We start from the raw sequence: 25391 nt of genomic DNA on the forward strand, positions 1-25391 counted from the left end.
GTACTGTTACCTTCTCAATGAGGGCTGATTAGTTTCTTTTAACAGTTTCTTCTGTTTTAGTTTTCAACTGATTTTATTGCTGTTACATCTATAAGTAAGTATATGAGTTAACGTTTCTATTGCTTTATTTTACATAAGTTTGTTGTTGAAAGTTCGCAAGCTTTAGCCAAGCTAGTAGAAAACTAAAAATAGCGATTTAAATCTTCTGCACAGGGTCATAATTTCTGCGTGTATGTGTGCGTGAGTTACAGACGATTAATTTGGCCCTCAGTAGTCAACTGTTATTTATAATATTGCCTTTGCAAAAATGAAAGCAAAATGCGATTATGGCAGAATTTAACTCAAAACGTAAAGAAGGAAAACGAATGTTACTAGGGTATTGTTTTAAGCGCTGTACAACCCATGCCAATCCACCATTTCTGTTATGAATAAAATAATGATTTGTAGCCCAGCAACATATTTGGATGGAATATAGCAGTCGATTAAATCATTATAGTAATTCACTGGGACTTAATTTAGCAATCCCAAGATTACGAAAAGCAAGGTCGACCTCGGCGGAATTTGAACTGAAAATTTAGCCGGACGTATATAGAGCACGGAATTTTCTCTTTTTTTTCCGTTCCTGTCTCGCTACCGTTTCTGCATTTCACTGGTCTCTTGAAAAACAGGTAATGACAACAGTATTAAATTAAAACATAATCGTCAAAATAATTTAGTCGTCATTGTTGAAAACAAATCTCTTGTTCTTAAATCAATATTTTAAAAATATATATTGACGATCTAAATATTACAGTGAAATATTTTTTTCATGCCAATGTAGAACTGAATAGTGAAATATCATACATATAGTGGCAAAAGACAGGAAGGTTAATAGCCAATCCTATGTTTCTACTATCATAATTTGCTATTGTATTTTTAGCTATGATATGTAGATGAAGCTTATGAGAATTACTGTCGCCATATTTATCAGAAAACGATATTACAGACCAGACTACGGGAGACTTCGTATGAGTGTGTATGAATATAATGTATAACAAGAGTGCATGTATGTACTGATGCACGTTTGTTCGTATATATGTATCTAGACATGTATGTATATGCTTGTATGTGTGTGTGGGTATATATATATATGTACACACACATATTTGTGTGCATGTGTTAGTGTGTGATTTTATGCAGTATTTTCAAGTATGATTAAACAATTTGTTTTAAAAAAGTCGTTTTTTAGAACACAGAAGGCAAGTTTTTTTTTTCTTTTTCTCTTTTTGTAGATTTTTATTAATATTATTATTAATAAATTTCATGAAAATAATTTCTTTTGTATTTTTTTTACTTTGGAAATAAAACGATGATAATGGTTACCGTCATCATCGTCGTCGTCATCATCGTCATAATCATCAACATCAGCAACAATAACAGTAATACGCACGTGGATGACATACGATTACCCTCACACACACATACACATGCGCACGAGCACATGTCACACTCATACAGATGAAATATTATAACTGTTATACCAAGATGCACCTTTTCTAATTTTCAGCAAATGGTAATATTAACTATCGCTCGATCATCAGATGTGAAAGTTAAAGAAACAATTCTAAAAGTGTCAATTATATTATTAAACTCTACTTCTTGCATTGGGTACTATTCTTCAATACACATATATTTACGAGCATGAATTTCAATGCATATTCATTCTCCTTATCGCTCTGTCTCTGCCTGTCTGTGTATCTGTCTCTCTCTCTATATATACACATGTACACACACAAACACACACATACCCATATTCACAACATACATTTTGCATACATGCACAAATAATGCATATATGTATATATATATATATATATATATATATAATATATATAGATATATATATATATATATATATATATATATATATATGTATTTTCCTCTAGTTTCAGCTCAGAGCCGCGGTCATATATTAATGTAAGCATATATATGTCTGTTTATACTTATAATTCAATAACTACATATATGCATATACATACACGCACACACACACGAGCGCACACATACACACACAGAGATGTGTGTGTGTATGTATGTTTGTATATAATTCGATATTATTGTTCAAGTCTTCCTTGAATAGTTCATTAGTTGGGCATTTAATAATCGATTTAAGGCAAAAGCCTTCATCGATCAAATTTTACATTGAAATTTTGTATTAATACTAACTCACTAACTATATTAAGGGAAGATCTTTAGAAGAAATTTTATAACTAAGGAATAATATAACAACAACAGAACCAACATTTTAGCCACGTCACTGTGGAATACATTACCACACCCACTCAACTCACCGTATTTCACAGTAAATATTACATAACGTATAAGCTTTTTTTATATCACATGTGTTTTTGACAAATCTTCTACCAAGAGTCTTCTACCAAGAGTCTTCTACCAGAGTTTCGGAATCGACAACGACTTGCTTAGGTAATTTGGTAGACGGAAACCACATGGAAGCCTGTCAGAAAATAATTTTTTTTTCCTGTCCATAATTACTATACTTAATCCGTCACCCTGGCTGCTCTTTGGTAAACCTCAGTGAATTCTGCTATGTTACAAGCATTTGCACTAGATCACTTCACTGAAGTCAACTTCATTATTCTTCTTATACGTAATAGCGGTCATGAAAGAGTCACCGGCGCTGCGTTTCCTGACGAAGCCCTTAAAATTTATATTAATGGTATATAAATTGATTATATTTTATATACAGGATGTATTGTAATGACGTATCACGTGTTATTTGTAATATCTGTGCTTGTTTAAAACGTGCCACACCAATAGGAAAAAACATCATGTATTTAATCTTCTTCGATATTTTGAAGACCAAAAGATTGTTTCTTCTCTTGCTTATTTAGAGTTCTGTAATTTTCAGTCTCTGGAAAGTATAGATTTTACTGAATGCCACCGAAATACAAACCGTATGGGATGATGGTAGTGGAATATTTTAACAGAAGGATGTAATATCTAGACTATACCTGCTTTGCAGTTCCACATTTCGTTCATCTCCGTTCCTCTCTTTGGAAAAGAAAGAAAACCTTAAGCCCTCAGTAGTTTGACTCTATATTTTAAAAATCTTTTTATTGCTAGGTTTATATCCTCGTTTTTCATACGCAAACGACTTTCTTTTATACACCTTTTGCATTTTTGAACATTGTCCTTATGGTAGTACTTCGTTTCAACGAGTAACTTGTAAAAATGGGGTTGAATTGAATACATGATTCATGGATGATACTAAAAAATTTGCATTCAAACTTATCCATCCTGAACAGAAAAACTAATGTGTGTGCTTGTGTGTGTTTTATACATTCACATACGTCTCTCTCTTTATATATGCATATATATACATTTTTGACGAAATTCTGGCATTCTAAAGGTCAATGTTCATCCTTCCTTATATATATATATAATATATATATATATATATATATATATATATATATATATATATATATATATATATATATATATACATACATACATACATACACACACATATATATATACATATATCTATGTATATATGTATATATATGTGTGTGTGTATATCTATATACATGCGCATATATACAAACATCATTATATACCTGTATGCATGTCTGTGCGTGTGTTTGTATCTATTTATGTTTCCCCTGTGCGGCAGTTGTAAATAGGTTAATGGAGACTGATAACCTTGCATGCATGCGTGAGCTATGAGAATAAACAATACGTTATGTATCAAAATGGAACAAGCTGATGGATACATGAAGCTTGCTTCCTGGTCGGACATGACATGGGGAGTGCCATATATCCTCATACAGATAAAAAAATACACAAACATATATTCATATATTTATGTATATACATATGTATACATATACATATGTATGTATATATATATATATTATATATATATATATATATATATATATATAATATATATATATATATATATTTATATATATATACGAATATATAGATAGATATATACATATATATGTGTATGTGTGCATGTATATATATATACATACATATATATATAGATGCATCCACACACACACATATATATTTCCCATTCCTAATCTCTATCAAAAGAAAAAATATAAATACATTAATATCTTTCATATCTCTCGTCCTTTCTTTCTCACTCTCTCTATGTGTCTCTCACTTTCTTCTTTACTTCTTCGCTCTATTGGTAGAATATATCCGGCTTTTAAAGGTAGCTCGCTACGATGTTCACACTGTGTTTGAAAATGTTCACTGGTTTACCTCTTGATTTCATCAAGTACATATGGAACCATATATACATACATATATATATATATATATATATATATATATATATATATATATACACACACATATATATATATATGCATTTATGCATGTACTTGTGCCTAGCTAATGTTTACTTGTATCTAGACACACTCAAGTACATTTCTCTGAGCTTTTCCTACGTACGAAAAACGTGGTATTTCATTTTCTTAGTATGCAGATTACAGACTAGTATGTACCAGGTATTTGCAACACTATATACATACATACACACACACATACATACATATATACATACATATGCACATATATACATGTACGTATCTCTATGCATATACATGTCAGTATATAAGTATATTCTATACGTATATATTAACTGATACACATACACACATATATTCGTATATACATACACACGCATACATATTTCCTGCTATATACATATGCTTATACATGCATGTATGTGGGGTCTCTAAGCATTAACATAGAATGATATATACATATATTGACTGATGAGTTTGATGTGAACACATTTGAGATATCTCTTTCAAGATCGCTTCACTTGTTTCTTTTGAAATATTTCAATATATAGTTTATACTTTTGTTGTTTCACATTCGGTACTTGGCTGTAAATCCTCTTCCAGAGTATTTTCTTCGCCGTGTTTACTATCCGCTGGATGAGTTGTTTCTTTGGGAGTAAACCTTACCCGTAATCTGTACCCGTTCGTGTTTTCTTCTGTAATAATGGAACTCTGGTTTCGTTGTCTGTCACCTGTTGGAGTTGGTACGTTGTTAGTCTGATTAACAAGATGATATTCTCGTCCACTTCGCACAGAACTTCGAGAGCTTTTGAAATCCTCAGCGACAGATACACACTCTGTCGGCAGCACAGTGCGTAAACTTTGATTCCTGTTCAGTCTTGGTATCTTATGAGGGCAGAAGACCTCCATGAGTCCTCTCTTCAGCTTAATATTGAAAAAACCGTAAACCAAAGGATTCAACCCACTCTGTAAGAGGGCCATTGTTTCAGCGAAAGCAATCACCGTAGCTGGAATATCGTATTTGTAATTGCTGTATATTCGTATCAGATTGACAACAAAATATGGGGTCCAGCAAGCAATAAAAGTTGTTATAATACTTAAAGTCATTTTGATTGTTTTGATTTTGGCGCGTGGTATTGTACTGCGATTTGGGACACTCCTACGAAGCGTCCCTTCTCCTGCTGTGTTGACTATCTCTCGACTTGCTCGCCAAACAGCAAGCACTACATTGATATAGAAATATGAGATCAGAATGGCCGGTATGATGAGAATGTATGTTGTCAAAAAGGTAAAATAAACTTTTCTTTGCCATTCTCCAGTGTAACCATGAGTTTGGCAACCATATTTTTTCTTACCATTTGGATGTACCCCTTTGATAGTTTGTACAAAAATGAAGAGCTGTGGTACAGCGAATCCGAACGCCATAATCCAAGCTGCTGCAATCGATATTCGAGCTTGGTGAATGGTGTTTCTAAAATTTAATGGGTTGCAGATAGCCATGAAACGGTCATAACTCATGGCAGTGAGTATGAAGGTCGTACTAGCTAGAGTGACAATCTGTAGGTAAGGTAAGATCTTGCACGCAGCAGGTCCTAGGACCCACTCACCAAAGCAGACGAATAGAATTTCTGTAGTCATGGTAGCGAAACACACAGTCAGGTCCCCAATAGCTAAATTTATAATGAAAATATTCACACGACTGTTTTTCTTCTTATATTTACTACAAGTCAGTACTATTATGATTATTGTATTTCCTATTAATGTAATGACCATGATCACAACTAGTGACGCGACACGTTGGATTACGTCTGGAGTCCAAATCTGGTCATCTAATGGTCCAATAGTGGTTCCGAACTGATTTAGTCCCGCTTCTGGACTATCAGTTATATTGGAGACGTTATAAGCAAAGATATGCTGTTCATTAGTCAAAGGTTCGACCATAATAACTTTGCGATTTCTGTCAGCTTCCATTATGTTTCCAGAATGTGGATGGACAAACAAACATATACCAGGTTGTTTTGGCTTGTCTTCTCTACCATTATCATTATAATTATAATTATTGTTATTATTATTATTACTACTATTATTATTATTATTACAAAGAGGATGTTTAGTCAACGGAAAGTATCAGCTTCTACCAATTCCTTTCCAGGATCAACGTCGACATTTTTAATAAGATATTTTCTTCTTAGGATTCCAGTCTTAAATTTCTAGAAAGCTCATGCATCAGGGATGAATAACAGACATTTTGTTACAGTAAACAGTCTTTGTGTTTATCTCAGGAATTATTGTTATTATTGGTTGTGTCGCTAGTTTTGCAGTGTTAGTCAGCTCCAGTAAGTATTAGCTTTCATGACCACTGGACCGACATCCAGGACCTAGCAAAATAAAATAGATGAATTAGTAGATTATAAATATATAACAAAACAACTATAATTAGTAAATAAAAACAACTTTAACGCAAGTAACAAACAAGCAATCAAAAATACACAGAGAAAAACAAAACAAAGCGAAATATATCAATTTTTATGAATTTCTTTCAGAATTACAGAACAAACTTTTGATTGGGGAATGGAATTATAAATTTATCGATTATAGTGTATAAATGCTATTTATATATTTTAGCATTCATACAAGGATGAAAGACAGATTTTCAGTTTTGAACTGGATAGATGGGAAATAATTATTAAAAAATGTAATGTGTTGCTCTACCGTCTCAACCGTCTACAGTGTATATATGGGTAATGCTGTTGCTTTTACGATTTTACTTTTGTGCCGCAAATACTCAATGCTGTATATTCAGACACACACACACACACACACACACACACACACACAACACACACACACACACACACACACACACATATATATATATATATATATATATATATATAGAGAGAGAGAGAGAGAGAGCGAGAGAGAGAGAAAGAGAGAGAGCAATAAGAAAATGGAGGGGATCAATATAATATAATGTCTAAAAGTTGAACCACCTATTGATCTCCCCATTTTCTTATAGCTCTATAAATTAATGGTAAAATATTTCTTTACCTTCACCCATTTAGTACACAATGCAATAAAAACACTTGTATATTGATAATTGGGTATTCTACCAGCAGTATATTGGATTGATATTATTATCCCTTAGTTGGTTGAATTCACAACCTCTAACTTTCTTGGAGTTATATATACATACATATATATATATTATATAATATATATATATATATATATATATTATATATATATATATATTATATATATATTATATATATATATATATATATATATATGTACGTATTTATTTGTGTATTCGTGTGCATATCTATGCTTAATACAAGATGCAAGATCCAAGTTTAAGAACTATATTTACGAGGTGTATTACAAAAATTTTGCACCTTTTATTTAGGAATTGCAGTAACAACAGTCCTAAATTATTGCAATTTTTGTATATCATTATTATACATCTAATACGTTGAGCTGTTAACTTTTAGATACTTTAAAATAGAAGAATTTGTTCATTATGTTAACGATTTATAGAAAGTTTCGCGCTTAATGTGTTCGCAGTGTGTGTGCGCGCGCACACACGTACTTACAATACTTAAACACAAGTACAAGATATTCATAACAATGTCACATCCACACATGCACCTGAATATGTTCTTACCTATCCGCGTGCGCACAGACATGCGTACATGCGTGCATACGTGTATTGATACAAAACAAACACATGTGCACACGTCTTATGAATGCTGTACATGAATTTATCCTTAGAAAATCTAATGGTAAATACACACATAGAGAAATAATATACACATTCATACCAAACACACACACATACACCGCTCATACACACACTCTCTCTCTCTCACACACACACGTGTGTAGACACTCACATACACATGCATACTTATTCACATATATATCTGTCTAATCACTTCTCTCTTATTTATCCTTCTCTCAATGCTGTCTTTAGGGATGGATACACTGAACAGTTGCCCACGGGCCTCACGGGTCTAGGGGCCTAAATCAGATTTGTGCATGTTGTGGCTTACTGTCAATAGATGAATACTATAGGGCCTAGTGCCCTGATATTCCCGGGGCCCATAATGCTATTAAGACAGTCCTGACTTTTCTCACATACGTTCTGTAATTGTTACCTCTTTTTCTCTACGACTTATTTGTGATTGTCACAAGAACATCTTGTGTCTTCTTGCTTGCAATTAAGATGCATGGATGCATATTGTTGAATGGTTCCCAAGCAATTAAATACGTCTGTTTTCAATTGTTTTTTTTAACAAAAAGTAAGAATAGAGACAACAAATGTATCCATCATAAAAAAATACAAAACAAAACAAAGTCCAAATAATGAACAACGGCAAAAAATATCTAATACATCGAAAATAATTATGAAGAGGACAACAGCAAATATGACACAAAATTCATAATAATTAACAACGTTATTATTTTATGTTACAATGGAGTCTCATAAAATTGATGAAAATTGAAAACAAACAAACAGGCGATTTCTTAAGAAATAAAGAAGTAAAACTTCCACTGAAAGTATATAAAACAAACTTTGCTCCAAGCAAAAAAAAACCAAAAAAAAACCAGCAAAAAACAAACCAAATAAGGCGAGACACGATTGTGATTACATATCACCCCCACACCAATCCAGCAAAAACAACCCTTCCCCAAACAAGGGTATTTTACAGAAACTAAATTGATAAGCTGTGTCTGGGGAGAGTTATATTGTCTTAATACCGTATTACAAAAAACGAAGTAAATTGATATTGTAAAACCAAAATCTAGAATACTGTTGTTTTCCTGTTGTATAATTACTCCACACAGAGTAGCTGTATAGTAAGAAGTTTGCCTCCCAATCACATAGTTCCGAGTTCAGCCCCACTTAGTGGCACTTCGGGTCTCTTCTTTAGTGTCTTCTACTATCACCTTGGGCCACCCAAAAGTTTGTGAGTGGATTTGGTAGACGCAAATTGAAATAAGTCTGTCATACACACACACACACACACACACACACACACACACACTCTCTCTCTCTCTCTCTCTCACACACACACACACATACTCGCACACACAGTTATATATATATTTATTTGCGTTTCTGATTACTCCAAGAGTGCTTGACAACATGTAATTTAGCAGTTCGACGTAACAGACCGATAGAATAAGTACGAGGCTTCGTTATCTTATTTAAAAAAGAAGTACTGGGGTGATTTGTCCTCATCTTGTTTATTTGTAACACAACCTTTCGGCTGATATACCCTCCAGCCTTCATCAGGTGTCTCGGGGAACCTGGGTTCTCATTCCTAAGGTATTTTTGAATCTAACACAGGATCTAGGGGTATGTAACCCGCGTTCTTAACCACTATGCTATATGCCCGTAGGCAATTATGGAGTGGATTTTAGGGTTTAGAAATTTAATATTTTCCTATCCGTCAAATGTAGATAATGTACATATAGATAGATCCATATATATGTGTATATATATATATATATATATATATATATAATATATATATATATATGTGTGTGTGTGTGTGGTGTGTGTGTGTGTGTGCATACATGTCTGTATATATATATATAATATATATATACATGTGTGTGAATGTGTATGTATGTGTGCGTGTCTTGTGTCACCACAGATTGATAACCGGTATTCCTGTGTTTACGTTCCCGTAACTTAACAGTTCGACAAAGGAGTCAATAGAATAAATACCAGACTTTAAAAAGATAAGTAATGGGGTTGAATCATTCGACTAAAAGTTCTTTAAAGCGGTGCCCCAGCATGACCGTAGGTTAATGAGTGAGACAAGTAAAAATATAAGATGTATTTACATATATGTCTATTTTATACTCATTTCATTAAAATTTTTTTTTGAGTACGTGAGTATGTTTGAGATTCGTTGTTACCGTTTGTTTAGTTGTTTCGTATAAGCGCGGGCATGACTGTACTGTCAGGAAGCTTGATTTAGAATCTAATGCCCCTGAATTCAATCCCATTGCGGGGTAACACCACCCTGCCATACCTTCTGAGTGCATTTGAAGTACGGAAGCTGCGTTGATGCCTGTCGTATGTGTGTCGTATCCATAACTTAGTCGGTAGGCGGTTGTACTCACGCTCACGGAGTTGTGCTTTCGATTCCCTGACTAGAGGTGCGCTGTTCTTGAGAAAATAAAGACAAACATTTCATTTCAGCTTACATCAGTTTACTTAGGGTAAGTCCGCGTCGAAATGGTGTTCCGCTTAGGAGTACATTGGTCTGCCCGCCTATCTAGCATGGGGGCGGAGTCATCATTGGAGAGCTATGACAATGCAAGATTGTGCATTGTGGCCAGCGGTGTAAAATAACACCCGATAATCAGATCGATACAGTGAGATGTGTATGTGTGTGTGTGTGTGTATGTGCACACACACACTGGAATAACCATGTGTAAATGTATATGTGAGTATATAAATATATGTGAGTGTATGCATGACTCGTGTAATGCAATCTCGTGTAATGATGTATACCTATCATTGTGTTTGCATATGATGTGCCCAGGCACATGTATGTATATGTGTGTGTGTGTGTGTGTGTGCTATGTATAATATATACACATATGTATATGTATGCATATGTATACATAATGCATACACACACACGTACATATACATATAAAGACATACGCAAGTATGTGCGTGTGTGTAACATGTATATATATACTTATATATAAATGTGTGTATATATCAGGTTTACATACGTGCATATGTACATACATACGTACATGCATACATACATACATGTATACATACATACATACATACATACACACATATGGCCGTGTATTGAGCGTCCCCTTCTAGGATTTCTACTTCCTTCTGCAACCTGCATCAGGTTTCTCATATAGGTTACCCATCGCCATTAGCCGTGACGCTACAAGTTATCTTTAGACACAAAACACTAATACAGGTTTTCCCATCTGTCTAGTTTGCTGCCAACAAGTCTTGAAGTTTACATTCGCTGGGTGTTGTATTTTTTATTCTTTTTGCTGTTGCTGTTGTTGTTTTTTTTTGGTAGTTAATGGACTGTACAGAAAAACAGACGTCAGTCGAGAACTGAAACCCAGTTTAATTTGTACATATATGTATCTGTGTGTGTGTTTATATATATATATATATATATATATATACATGCATACACGCACATACACTTATATCTATAACATACGCGCGCTCACAAGTTTATATATAAAACTGATGGCCATCATGCATACATACATACATGCAGACAGACAGGCAATCATATATGAATATATATTTATATGTGTGTGTATATGTACATTTATATAGATGCATTAACAATGTATATAGTCACTATTTAGATAAAATAAAAAGCAATGAATCTAAATTTAACTCCAGACAGTCGAAGGAACTTAAAATAAACTTTCTAGAAATATTTTTCTAGAATTCGTGGCCTTTTCCTCAGGTTTGTTGAAAGTTGTAATTTATATAATATTATAACAAGATAAAAAAAAAAGTTAATACATATTTTCTGAGAAAATTCTTGAAACTTTTAAACAAAGGTGGAGGCGTGGGTCTGTGCTTCTCAACCACATGGTGCCAGATCTAGTCCCACGGCGTGGTACCTTGGGCAAATGTCTCCTTCTATAGTCTCGGGTTGACCAAAGCCTTGGAAATAGATTTGGTAGATGGAAACTGAAAGTAGTTCGTCGTATATATATATATATATATATATATATATATATATATATATATGTAGTATTTAATTATTTTATTTGTTTCAGGCATTTGACTGCGGTCATGCTGGAGCACCGCCTTTAGTCGCTTATCGGTCGCTTTTGTCGAACCGCTAAGTTATCGGGATATAAACACAGCAACATCGGTTGTCAAGCGATGGCGGGGGTGGGAAGACAACCACAGACACACAAACATATACATATATATATATATATATATATATATATATATACATATCCGACAACCCTCTTTCACTTTCCGTCTACCAAATCCACTCACAAGGCTTTGGTTGGCCAGAGTGGCCTCTTGGGCAAGTATCTTCTACTATAGCCTGGGGCCAACCAAAGCCTTGTGAGTGGATTTGGTAGACGGAAACTGAAAGAGGCCTGTCGTATATATATATTATATATATATATATATATATATATCATCCGAAATTGCGAAGATGATCCGGTTCTTGACTGATGACTGAGGGCTTTGAATGTCCCGTCCTGTGGTTCTTGTGTCGTCTTCTAGGTGTTTCACGTTCTTGTCCCAGTTTGTATATATTTTTTACTTTTTACATACATATATATATATATATATATATATATATATATATATATATATATATATATATATATATATTTATAAGTATATGTTTGTGTGGGACTGAACCCAGAACCATGTGACTGATAAGCAAGCTACTTACCACATAGCCACTCCTATGTATATAGAAGACACGCCAGATTAAAAAGTTTTTGAAATACAAAGGTCAGAGAATGAATGGAAGAATGGAGACCACCTCTCTCTGTGGGATGCAGTTAAAATAATAGAGAGAGAACATCACTGGAAAATATGAAAACTAAAAGAAGCAGCACATATGCTGGGACACAACAAGCTCCTAAGTAGACTGAGTGAAACTAGAAATTTGGAATCCAGTTAGTACTTACAGGAGTGGAAGCTAAAATATTAAGGGACAAAGTATTCTATAGTGTGATGCATTTCTTAAACACAAGTGAAGGTAATTATATTGATGATGGGCCAAGACTGAATTACAAAGATACCAGAAGCCTTTCTCCTCTTCATGCCATTTGCATTATATATTTTCACTTTACATTAACACAAGGCTACCACACTTAGAGAGGAGGTGTAATTGATAGATTTACTTTAATTTACTATGAACCATATCAGAACAGCACCTTCAAAAGTTCTTATCCAACCACATTACCCCAGTATTCCAAATTTCTAGTTACTTCCCAAGCAGGTTTATTCAGTTTTTTATAACTTTTGATTCATATGCATTCCCAGTTATGCAGGACAGGATCATCCTTGATCAAGGAAACCTGCAGTATTCCAGCAATTGACTATTTTGTGGAATTTTCAGACACAGTGTATTTACAGTTTTCAGTTGGTTCACTTTTTCTTTTTAAGACTATACAATGTGGTTCAAAGAAGACTGGGGCACTGTTTTTAGCCAATTGAATACCACTTACAGTCTCCTTCATTGTTTATGGAGTAAGTACAAACAATAGTGTGGCTGAAATAGAAATGAAGGTGAAACACATTGCAGTTCTAGTTACATCTCTATATGTCATGAGTTCAACTCTCACTGAAATTCATTAAAACTTTTATTCTCCATGGATAATCAATAAGATAATACCAATAGTATAATGAAGTTAATTTAACGGACTATACAAACGGAAATTTGTGACCTAGCACTAAGCTAAAAAAGATCAACGTAAATAGAGTAAAATGTTTCAGTTTAAAAAAAGACAATATTTACCTTTTCTATTGAAGATCAGGAGCAGATGATCCCATGTAAACCTTAAGGTCTTCTGCTGTGCCTTTAATTAGTTTACAAGGAATGCTTCTCTCCTGTAAAGATGTGTATGCTTCAATTCTGTGTCAACCACCAAATGAATAATAATAGTTTCCACCTTCTGATCCTGTGATCCACAAAACATCAATGGGTGGCACGAGATGTCTGGTATTGGGATTCTGCAACGATTAAAATATTAAAACACATGAGTATGTATGTTTATGTTTATAAGTATGTATGTTTATATAAAGACCCATCCTCCACAGCAGAAGTGTTGTTGTTGCTTCCCCTGGTGAATAAGATTGGTGCCACACAAAAATCACTTAGGCCAGTGCCACGTAATTCACTGTAAAGTGGTTGGTATAAGGAAGGGCATCTACCCATAGAACTCAAGCCAAATCAAACTGGAACGTAGTACAGCTCTCCTGCTTGTCAGTTGTCGTCAAACTGCTCAACCCATTCCAGCATGAAATACAGACATTAAAGGATGATGATGATCATCATCATCATTGAACATCTGTTTTCCATGCTGGCATGGGTTGAACAGTTTGACAAGTGCTGGTCAACTGAGGAATGGTCCACACTCCAATAGCCTGTTGTGGCATGGTTTCTATAGCTGGATACCCTTCCTAATACCAAAAGCTGGGTACTTCTTACGTGCCACTAGCATGGATGATGATGATATATATATATATATATATATATATATATATATATATATATATATATATATATATATATATATATATATATATAAATACATACATATACGTGTAAACTGAAAGAAGCCCATCATGTCTGTGTGTGTGTGTCCTTGTCTTGACATCACGTGATGGTTGTAATTGAGTATCACAGTCATACAAGTGACGTTGTTCATTTCCAATCTTCCATGAAAAACATGTCTAGCAATGGGAAAAAATATTACCTTGTTTGGAAACAGATGAAGATGTGAATTTGTTTATTAAATGATATTTATCGGTTACAGGATGGAGTACTTTCTTTGTTGATGTTAACCAATAACAGAACAGTACACACTATATATATATATATGCATATGTATAAATACATGTATATGCATTTATATGTATATATACTTACATACAGATGTATATGTATACATACATAAGTATACATATATATATATATATATATATAATATATATATATATATTATATATATATATATATATATATATATATTATATATATATATATATGCATATGTATAAATACATGTATATGCATTTATATGTATATATACTTACATACAGATGTATATGTATACATATACATATATACATGCATTTGCATACATATTCATATCTATATACATGTATACATATATACACACATATATACGTACATATATGCATACATACATACATACATACATACATACATACATACATACATACATACATGCATGCATACATACATGCATACATACATACGTACATACCTACATACATACATACATACATACATATTATACTGAAAAACACTATTTGACCTAAATAAATAAAATAGGGTTCAGCCAGGTATTAAGAGAAATCATAAACCAGCAACAGTGGTTCCCAACCTTTTCCAGCATAGGGCCCATTTTGTACTTGAAAAAATCTCTAGGGACCACTTCTACTTTTACGTTATGCCATTCTATATTCACACTAAAATGCTTAATGAAAAGACAATATAGTCTATTTACACTTCAAAATTTATTTTAGCAAACAAACGATAAACACAAGATATCAAAATCGTTTTTCATAAAGTCATTCATTTGTAGTCCATTCAGCTAGTGACTAGCTTGATATTGGTGTTTCTGACACAAGATATCATAATCAATTTTAATGAGCTCATTTCATCTGAGTCTGATAGTTCCTCTGCTGTTGACATCTAATTTATTTCTTTTTCTACTTAAAATATCTACAACAGCTGAAAATGCAGATTCTATCATCCATGTGGCAGGGAAAGAAATGATGCTTGCTTCTACATGTCGAAAAATATTTGTGTGTGATTCCTTTATCGATATGTAGGCAAAGACACCTTCTTTTTCAACTCTTCTTCTCAGTTTCATATTTTCTTTCAAATCCAGCAACATTTCAGCAAACTCAAAATTTTCATCTGGCTCATAATTTTCTAGGTCTGCAAACCAGAGTGGATAATCCATCTTTAATAAATCATTGTATCTTCTTTCAAAGTCTACATGAATACCTTCAAGATGGGCATTGCATGCAGCAATGCATTCTGATGTAGGAACAGTGGTGTTAAAATATTGAAATGATGCCAAATTTTTTTGAAACTGTTTTTTTCTAAAATTTTAATTTCCCCATTTCCCCTTTTATCTTCTGAGACCAGCTCTAAGTTAAGCAGATTCACTGTTTTAAAAATATCACTCAAGTAGAATATTTTTCATTTAAACCCAGAAAGTCTTTCCAAAATTTTCTTAGCTGTATCAGCTTGCTTCTTGGAGTTGTAATGAGTCATCTGACTCTTGAACATGAGAAAGTTGATTAATGGTTCCCACAAATTCTCTAGTCTTTCAAGGCTCATGCCTTTTGACAACCATCTTACTTCTGTGTGAAGCAATAGGGTTTTAAAACCTTCATCTTCACAGAATAGCATAAAAAATTTATTATTCACTGAGTTTGATTCGACAAAGTTAATTGCATGTATGGCTGTGTTAAGTGCTTCTTCCATGTGTTCTCCAATATTCTTAGCAACCAAATGCTGTCTGTGGATAATGCAATGTATATAAAAAATGTGAGGAGCAACTGATTTCATTTTAGAAACAAAGCCTTTCACTTTTCCAGTCATGGCTGCAGCTCCACCTGATGCAATATTGATCAAATTAGTCAATGGAATTTTTTTATCATTAAAATACTACATTACTTCATTGAATATATCTTCTCCATTAGTAGTTTCAGACAAACTTTTAATAACATTTCTTCCCTCATATCATCTTCATGAATGAATCTGACATAGATCAGAAGGATAGCTTAGCGATGAATTGTGCCATCATCAACCTGGATAGAAAAATTTTGTCTTTTGGAGAATTTCCACAATCTTCTCCTAAACAAAATTAGACATTTCATCCTGTCTTCTTGTAATTGCGTTATTTGAAAGTGGAATTGTACTCAGAGTAGATGCAGCATCTTTCCCCAGAACCTCATTTGCACAAGCTATCATAGCATGCTTGACAAGTTTCTCACCATAAATCTGAGGTGCTGCAACCTTGGCAATAATTTCAGAGACCAAATAACTTGGTTTGAGTGTCTGCTTTTTCAGTATTTATCTTCTTTACAAAATTGGATAGTTTGATTGGCTGTATTTTCTTTTTATTCTCAAAATATTCCTTACCATTACCAACAGATGATAGATGCCTTAACTTCTGGTGCTGTTCCAGCTTAACTTTCATCATGGAATAATTTGTCATGATGGCATCACATTCAAGACACATAGGTTTTGCGTCTACAAAACCAAACATGATAAAATCTTTGTAGTTCCTCAGTTTTGCCTTTTTAGCAGATGGTTCAGACATTATTACAACTGATCTTAAAAAATAAAAATAATAAATACTTTATTTCTGTAAATTAAAAGTATCAAATTTATTAATAAACTATATTGTGTAGTGATCTATTCAAAATATCAAATTTATTATGAAACTGTTGTGATTGTAAAATTTAAATTATGTAATTCTTGATTGTAATATATTATTGATTATATATTAAACATTATTGATTCTTATGGAATAATTATTGAATTTTGTTTTCTTATTATTATTCTGTCTTCTTATAAATTATTATTAACTAACAGTATCTTTATTATCAAACAATATTGTATAGATCTGAAATGGTTTCAATTTTTTTATGGCTACAAATTCTCTGGGGACCATTGGTGGGCCCCAGGGACCACGTTGGGAATCTCTGACCTACAACATATGTGATATTGACAACACAGATTTCAACTAAGACAAACTAATACTACATAATTTTTCAATTATGCACACGTGCACACATACATAGTCACACATACACACACTCTCTCTCTCCTTGTTTACAAGCAAAAACAGTCTCATGACCATGCTAAAAGAGACAATAGATTTTCTTTCCTAGAAAAGAATGGATAATGGAAGCAAAAATAAGGCTAAGATTCTAATATCAGTCAATTCTGTGGATATTGCAGTGAGGTAAAGACAAAAAAAAAACGAAAAAAAAATCATTTGTGTTGAATATAGAAATAATGATTGCTACCATGATAGTAATGATGAGGGTGATCATGACAATGAAAATTATAATGATCATTCTGATGAGGAGAATGTTGGTGTTAAAAATTACAATGAGAATGAAAAAATTTGTGATGATGATGATGACGATGATCCTAATCGGGTTGTCAAATTGTTTCTGTGAACACTATATAGGGAGACTTATTCTTCAGAAAAGTCATATACACAACTAACATTAACTTCAAATGAATGGTGTTTGTTGATTTATGTAGAATAACTCTCATTTCAAATGAATTAACTATAATGCTGGAAGACTACGCCTGTGTGTGTAATCATTATGATTTATGTAAATAATTCTTTTTACAGATATCATTAATGATCTCTTTTAAGATGTAAATAATTCTTTTTACAGATATCATTAATGATCTCTTTTAAGATGTAAATAATTATTTTACAGAAATCATTAATGATCTCTTTTCAAAATGGATAATTATTGAACCCATTATGTGGGTTAACAGAAGTATCCTGAGCTGATTTGATAAAAAGTAGGGTGTTGCATAACCTAAAAGAAGTAACAGGTCAAAGAGAATTAATCAGGTAGATTATCTCTTATCTACGTATGACAAATGATAAACAAATACATTATTTACATTTGACGGATATTTGTCCTCATCTTGTTTATTGTCAACACAACGTGTTGGCTGATATACCCTCCAGCCTTCATCAGGTATCTTGGGGAAATTTCGAACCTGAGTTCTCATTCCTAAGGTATTTTTCAATGTTGTTGTTGTTGTTGTCGTCGTCGTCGTCGTCGTTGTTGTTGTTTTTGTTGTTGTTGTTGTTGTGTTGTTGTTGTTGTTGTTGTTGTTGTTCTTCTTCTTCTCTTCTTCTTCTTCTCTTCTTCTTCTTCTCTTCTTCTTCTTCTTTAGGTCACTGCTTAGAATTGAACTCAGAATCTTGGGGTTAGTAGCCCGCGCTCTTAACCCCAAGATTCCAAGTTCGATTCTAAGCAGTGACCTAAATGATGATGATAATAATAATAATAATAATAATAATAATAATAATGACAATAACATAAAAAATACCTTAGGAATGAGAACCCAGGTTTGAAATTTCCTCAAGGCACCTGATGAAGGTTGGATGGTATATCAGCTGAAATGTTGTGTTAGCAACAAACAAGATGAGGACAAGGATCCGTCAAATGTATATAACGTAAATAATGTAAATAATGTACATAATTCCTCATCTCTTAAATATACCCAACAATAATTCACTATATCACTGTAGCTGTATATCTGTTAGTGTGATTCTTTCAAGTGTTATTCCTATGCCACTCCCTATTCTTCTCCATCCACCCTACTACAATGCGATTTGCATCTGTACCTCTATGAATAGTTTTTTGCGATATTGTACCTATCCACTTGCCTGTCTTTGATTTCTCACTCATTCATACCACTTGCTTAACCATCCCTCTCCTTACCAAATCAATTCTTCGACTTAAGTTTTTATTTATTTTCTTCGCCCACACACAAACAAAACATGTGAAGGACCATTACATTCTACACTCCTCAAGACAAATAAACTTTGATATTTTTCTGATTTTCACCAGTGCAGAACATCACCAGTTTCTAAGAAACCCAAAAAGCCATTTACATATTACTATAAAAAATAATAAATGCTACAAGCATGAATCAAAGAGAACACCCCCATATACACGATGGAAGTGGGGAATAATCTGACATCAAGAACAGATCACAGGGCTGATGACTTGAAGAAAAATTTTGAAATATATCATCATCATCATTCAACATCCATTTTCTATGCTGGCATTGGTTGGACGGTTTGACAGGAGTTGGTCAGCTGGGAAGCTGTCCAGACTCCAAGTTGTCTGTTGTGGCATGATCCTACAGCAGGATGCTCTTCTTAATGCCAACTACTTTACAGAGTGTACTGGGTGCTCTCTATGTGCTACCAGCATGGTTGCGTTTATGCAGCATCTGCTCATGTGCATTTTACATGGCACACGCATCTGTAAAAGACAAGCCTGTATGTATGTATGTATGTATGTATGTATGTATGGATGACAGCAATTTTACGTGGCTTGGTGTATCTTCTCAAGTACAGCAATTCACCACAACTCCCAGTCCCTTGTCATTTATATACATTGCCGAGGGTTGCTGAAAGGTTCCTGGGCTTTAAGTGTATTATGAAAGGCCTGATCAGAGGCCCAACGTTTCGAGTTCTTCTACAGGGCTTAGAAAAACTGAAGGAATACTGCAATAAGTGTGTGAATCTGAGAGAGGAGTAAGTTAAATAAAATCATAATTAGCTGACCCTCCTGTATTTGCTTTTGCTTTTACCAAAAGCCAGGAACTTTTCAGCAAACCCTCATAGGTATATATATATATATATATATATATATATATATATATATATATATATATATATATATATATATATATATATATATATAAATTCCGAATTTGTGTGAATGTGAATAGAATAATATATCAGTTGAATAAAGTCAAAACATGGTCTGGTTTTCAAGTTTTTTATTATGGTATTTTAACATTAAAAAATATTTTGTAATTAGTGTTTTCATATGTTCGTAGTAAACATCAGATTTTAAAATGTATTTAACTGACAGTTGAGTTCTTGACAACTTTAGTACCTCTTAGAATGCTCCAACAAACTGAATTTTTGGATTACGATTTTGACCAATCAGCATGCAGCAGACCAATCAGCATGCAGCAGACCAATCAGCGCTAATTGAATTTTATGAACATTACAAATTTATTTTTTCATGTTAAAATACCATAAAAAAACCTGAAAACCAGATCATGTTTTAACTTTATTCAACTGTATACGACAAGCTTCTTTCAGTTTCTGTCTACCAAATTCACTCACAAGACTTTGGCTGACCCAAGGATATAGTAAAAGACACTTGCCCAAGGTACCATGTAGTAGGACTGAACCCAGAGGCATGTGGTTGGGAAGCAAGCTTCTTACCACACAGCGACACCTGCGCCTATATATATATATATATATATATATATACACACACACACATGACAGGCTTCTATCAGTTTCCATCTACCAAATCCACTCACATGGCTTTGTTCAGCCTGATGTTATAGTGGAAGACACTCACGCAAGGTGTCACATGGTGGGAATGAACCTGGAACCATTTGGCTGGGAAGCAAACGTTTTACCCACGATTGCACCTATAATGCACAATTATTTCTCTCAGATAACATTCATAATGTTTGAAAAAGTGGGTAAAAATCACAGTTATTGTTGCACCAACATATTCACTTTGTAAGTTTTTGTTTCAATGCAATTAGTTATCCCTGTATCGTATTTCCCACCCACCAACCAAACAATGCATGCGGAGTTGTGTATTCCAATGACAAATACATTAAGCTTTCATCAGCTCAAACCACTTAACTCTGAATAGGTAATGGGTTTAAATTCATTCCACTGAAGAAGTTGGTAAATAATTGACAAGAAAGAAGGAACTAAAGAAATAATATATGAATGAATGGCACACGCCTAAACACATATATGTATATATATATATATATTATATATATATATATATATATATATATATATATATATATATATATATATATATATATATATATATATATATATATATATGTATGTGTATACATATATATATATATATATATATATATATATATATATATATATATATGTATGTATGTATATATATATATGTATATATACATACATACATATATATATATATATATATATATATATATATATGTCCCAGCATGGCCGCGGCCTTCGGGCTAAAACATTTTAAAGGATTTAAGGATTTATATATATATATATATATATATATATATACATATGTATACATTCTCATATGTACATTTTTATTTGTTCGTGTGTGTATGTGGGGACCGCACACATACACAAACATACAATTGGGTTTCTATTCAGTTTTCTTTGAATAAATTCCTCGCACAGACCTCGTTGGTCCTCTAGAGATTCTAACAAAAAATATAGGTCCGAGTTCCGGAGATGTTAAAAACTACCGCCACTAGATCACTTGTTATTTTGTCCCCTTAGAACGACGACGAGTGTTCCAGCCTGCTCGTGAAATAAACGTGCATGTGGCTGAGTATTCCAATGACACATTTACCTTTAACATAGCCCTCAGGGGCATTTAGTGTGACACAGAGTGTGACAAGGCTGGCCCTTTGAAATACAGGTAGTACACATTTTTGCCAGTTGAATGGACCGGAAGAATGTGAAATAAAGTGTTTTGCTCGAGGACATATCACATCACCGGGAATTGAACTCACGACTCTCCGATCGTGAACCCATATTCTAACCACAAAGCTACGCGCCTTCACAGAAAGATATAGAAATTGGATAATAGAGAATTAGGAGTAGTAGTTGTAGGAAGAGGAGAAGAGATTTAAGAAGGAGAAAGAAAAATGATTATAGAAAAGGTGAACGGGCATCGGTAGAAAGATAATAATGCTTTCAGATTTTGGCAGAAGACGAGTTTAGGTGGTTGGTATTTTGTTGACCAATTTGAGGCGTAGTACCTGAATGGTGTTTTATTGTATTCATTCTGAAACAATAGAAGGAAACGTTGATCTCGGTGAGATCTCAGCTAAGGAGATAGGTGCAGTCTTGGCTATGTGGTAAGAAACTTTTTTCCCAATCACATGGGCCCAGGTTGAGTCTCACTCCTTGGCACCTTAGGCAAGTGTCTCCTATTATTGCTCCAGACTGACCAAAGCCTGTGAGTGGAGTGAAATAAGTCCGACGTATGTATGTATGTATGTATGTATATCTATCTATCTATCTATCTATCTATCTATCTATCTATCTATCTATATATATATATATTATATATATATATATATATATAATATATATATATATATATATATATATATATATATATATATATAATAGCAACATTAAATCTGAGTGAGAAGTAAACAGTAGCAGTCTGGAATCGTAAAATATAATTGCCAACTAGATGTAGCGGCCCCATGGAGGATGATGCTACTGTTGTTTTTATCTCTAGCAAAGCTGGTACTCTTCCAGTACCATCATATTATTTATATATATATATATATATATAGATATATATATATGTATATAAATTAGAGAAGAACAACTTTTAGCAATTCAACCATGAAATAACAATAATATAATTAAATTATACCATATAGAAAAACACATTAAATATACGATAAAACATATACCAATAATTAAGTAAAGTACAAAATAATAAATAAAAAGTATATAATTGGTAAAAAGACTACACGTGTTTTGTGGCTATATTTTGAAACAGATAACTGTAAAATGAATTCAATTTAAATATAGTCACTCTTCAGGTCCAAGATAAATAAAATAATTGAATAAATAAACGTTTATAATCTTATAAGAAAATATAAATATATATAAAAATACGTAATTTTGCAATAATATATATATATATAAGATAATGATACTGGAAGAGTACCAGCTTTGCTAGAGATAGAAGTTAAATGATCCAGGAAGCTACAGAGAACTTACTTTAAGAACAAGCATGGTGAAAATCGGGCAAAGTCAGTGCCAGCTCGTCGTCTTAATAATAATAATAATAATAATAATAATATAATAATAATAATAATAATAGATTCAAATTGTGGCAAAGGGCCAGTAATTTTTGGGAAAGGCATAAATTAATTATATCGTCCTCCAGTGCTCAACTGGTATTGGTTTTATCGATCTCGAAAGAATGAAAGCAAAGTCGACCTCGGCGTTATTGGAACTCAAAACGTAAAGACCTGAAATAACGACCTCTAAGCATTTTTTCTGATGCGGAAACGATTCTGCCAGCTCGCCTCTTTAAAGGAAAAGAAACAATTCTTTTCTTCTAGTCTTGAAATTTTGCAGGATAGGGATAAATCGATGTCATCGAATCCGAAAGGATGAAAATGCAAAGTCGACATCAACAGCATTTGAACTCAGAACGTAAGGACGGACGAAATGCCGTTAAGCATTTTGGCCAGGATACTAACAATTCTGCCAGCTCGTCGCCTTATGGGAAAATAATTATAATGATTTCAAATCTCGGCACAATGCCAGCATTTCAGGCGAAGTATCTAACCGATAATATCGACCCTAGTGCTGGTACTTATTTCATCGACCTCGAGAGCCTGATGGGCAAAGTCGATCTCGGCCACATTTGAGCTCAGTACGTAAAGACGGACGACACGCTTACTAAGCATTTTGTCCAGGGTGCAAACGATTTTGGTAGCTCGTCTCCTTACAGGAAGATAATAATAACTGTTTCAAATTTTAACACAGCGACAGAAATTTCGGGAAAGGGGTGAATTCGATTATATCGACCCTAGTACTCAACTGGTTCTTGTTTTATCGACCCCGAAATGCTGAAAGGCAAACTCGACTTCAGTGGTATTTGAACTCAGAACGTAAAGACGGACAAAATACTGCTAAGCATTTTGTCCAGAGTGCTAACGATTCTACTAGCTCATCGCCTTATATATAATAATAATGGAAATGTTATGTTATAGCGATATTTGAGATGTACAAAGAATTGGTTCCTTGGCTCATTTTACATGCATTTTCTTGTTTTGGTTTCCCATCCATATCTGTTTTTCTCATTATTCCTAAAATAATAATAAAAAAAAGAAATACAAATACAAAAATAGATGTAATTATTGTTGCTGTAAAAGAGAAAAAAAATGAGGAAAACGGCTCTGGTAGGGCAGGGGCGGGGCGGAAGACTGACCAGTAAATGATAAATCAGAGAATTATGAGCTTGATTAGGAAGTAATTTTCTTACAATGCTTCCTGATTGGCTGTTTTGTCCCAAGCCCCTATTTGCCTTTTTGCGACCGCACGTATATGTATGTATGTTGGTATATTTGTGTGTGCAGATGTGAATTTGGTGTTGAGTCTGCGTGTTTGTGTGTATATCTGTGTGTGTGTTTTGCTGCCAATGTGTGTTTGCATGTGTTTGCGTGGGTATTTTGGTGTGTATTTGTGTCTGTGTTTTTTTTATTTATGCCTTCATGTCTGTTTATGAATGCGTATGTATCTGTGTGTATATAAATGTGCGTTGTTTTCACTATATCAATATGGAATACACGAACAAAAATGTCCCTTCTTGTTTGATTTGACTTGATAAAAATAGCAAATAGATCTCCCTTAAAACACATCTACTGTCAAAAATGAAGAGAGATTAGAAACTATAGCGCCTTAAATATATACACA

The 25391-nt window shown here is 33.3% G+C and overlaps 1 protein-coding gene and 1 long non-coding RNA gene across 8 annotated transcripts in view; one reads left to right on the forward strand and one right to left on the reverse strand.

Annotated features, from left to right (window-relative positions):
- The window catches only part of LOC118765415, a 21655-nt gene extending 10842 nt beyond the window's left edge, over nucleotides 1–10813 (forward strand). The window contains exon 3 of the long non-coding RNA XR_005001278.1: nucleotides 10801–10813. This is a non-coding gene — a long non-coding RNA (uncharacterized LOC118765415). The remainder of the gene's footprint in view (nucleotides 1–10800) is intronic.
- LOC115217118 (gonadotropin-releasing hormone II receptor-like) overlaps nucleotides 1–25391 on the reverse strand; it is a 583545-nt gene that overhangs the window by 1395 nt on the left and 556759 nt on the right. For 6 of the 7 annotated variants that reach the window (XM_029786720.2, XM_036507458.1, XM_036507455.1 and 3 more), the window contains 2 exons: nucleotides 13856–14070; nucleotides 4064–6706 (listed from right to left, as the gene is read on the reverse strand). In XM_029786720.2, coding sequence (XP_029642580.1) covers nucleotides 4881–6299 — 1419 coding nt within the window. In that variant the 5' untranslated portion in view covers nucleotides 6300–6706; nucleotides 13856–14070 and the 3' untranslated portion in view covers nucleotides 4064–4880. Of the gene's footprint in view, nucleotides 1–4063; nucleotides 6707–13855; nucleotides 14071–25391 lie in introns of those variants that run through there. The other variant, XR_005001277.1, reaches the window with a different exon arrangement.

The sequence above is a fragment of the Octopus sinensis genome, linkage group LG11 (assembly GCF_006345805.1).
Source record: "Octopus sinensis linkage group LG11, ASM634580v1, whole genome shotgun sequence".
Classification (NCBI taxonomy): domain Eukaryota; kingdom Metazoa; phylum Mollusca; class Cephalopoda; order Octopoda; family Octopodidae; genus Octopus; species Octopus sinensis.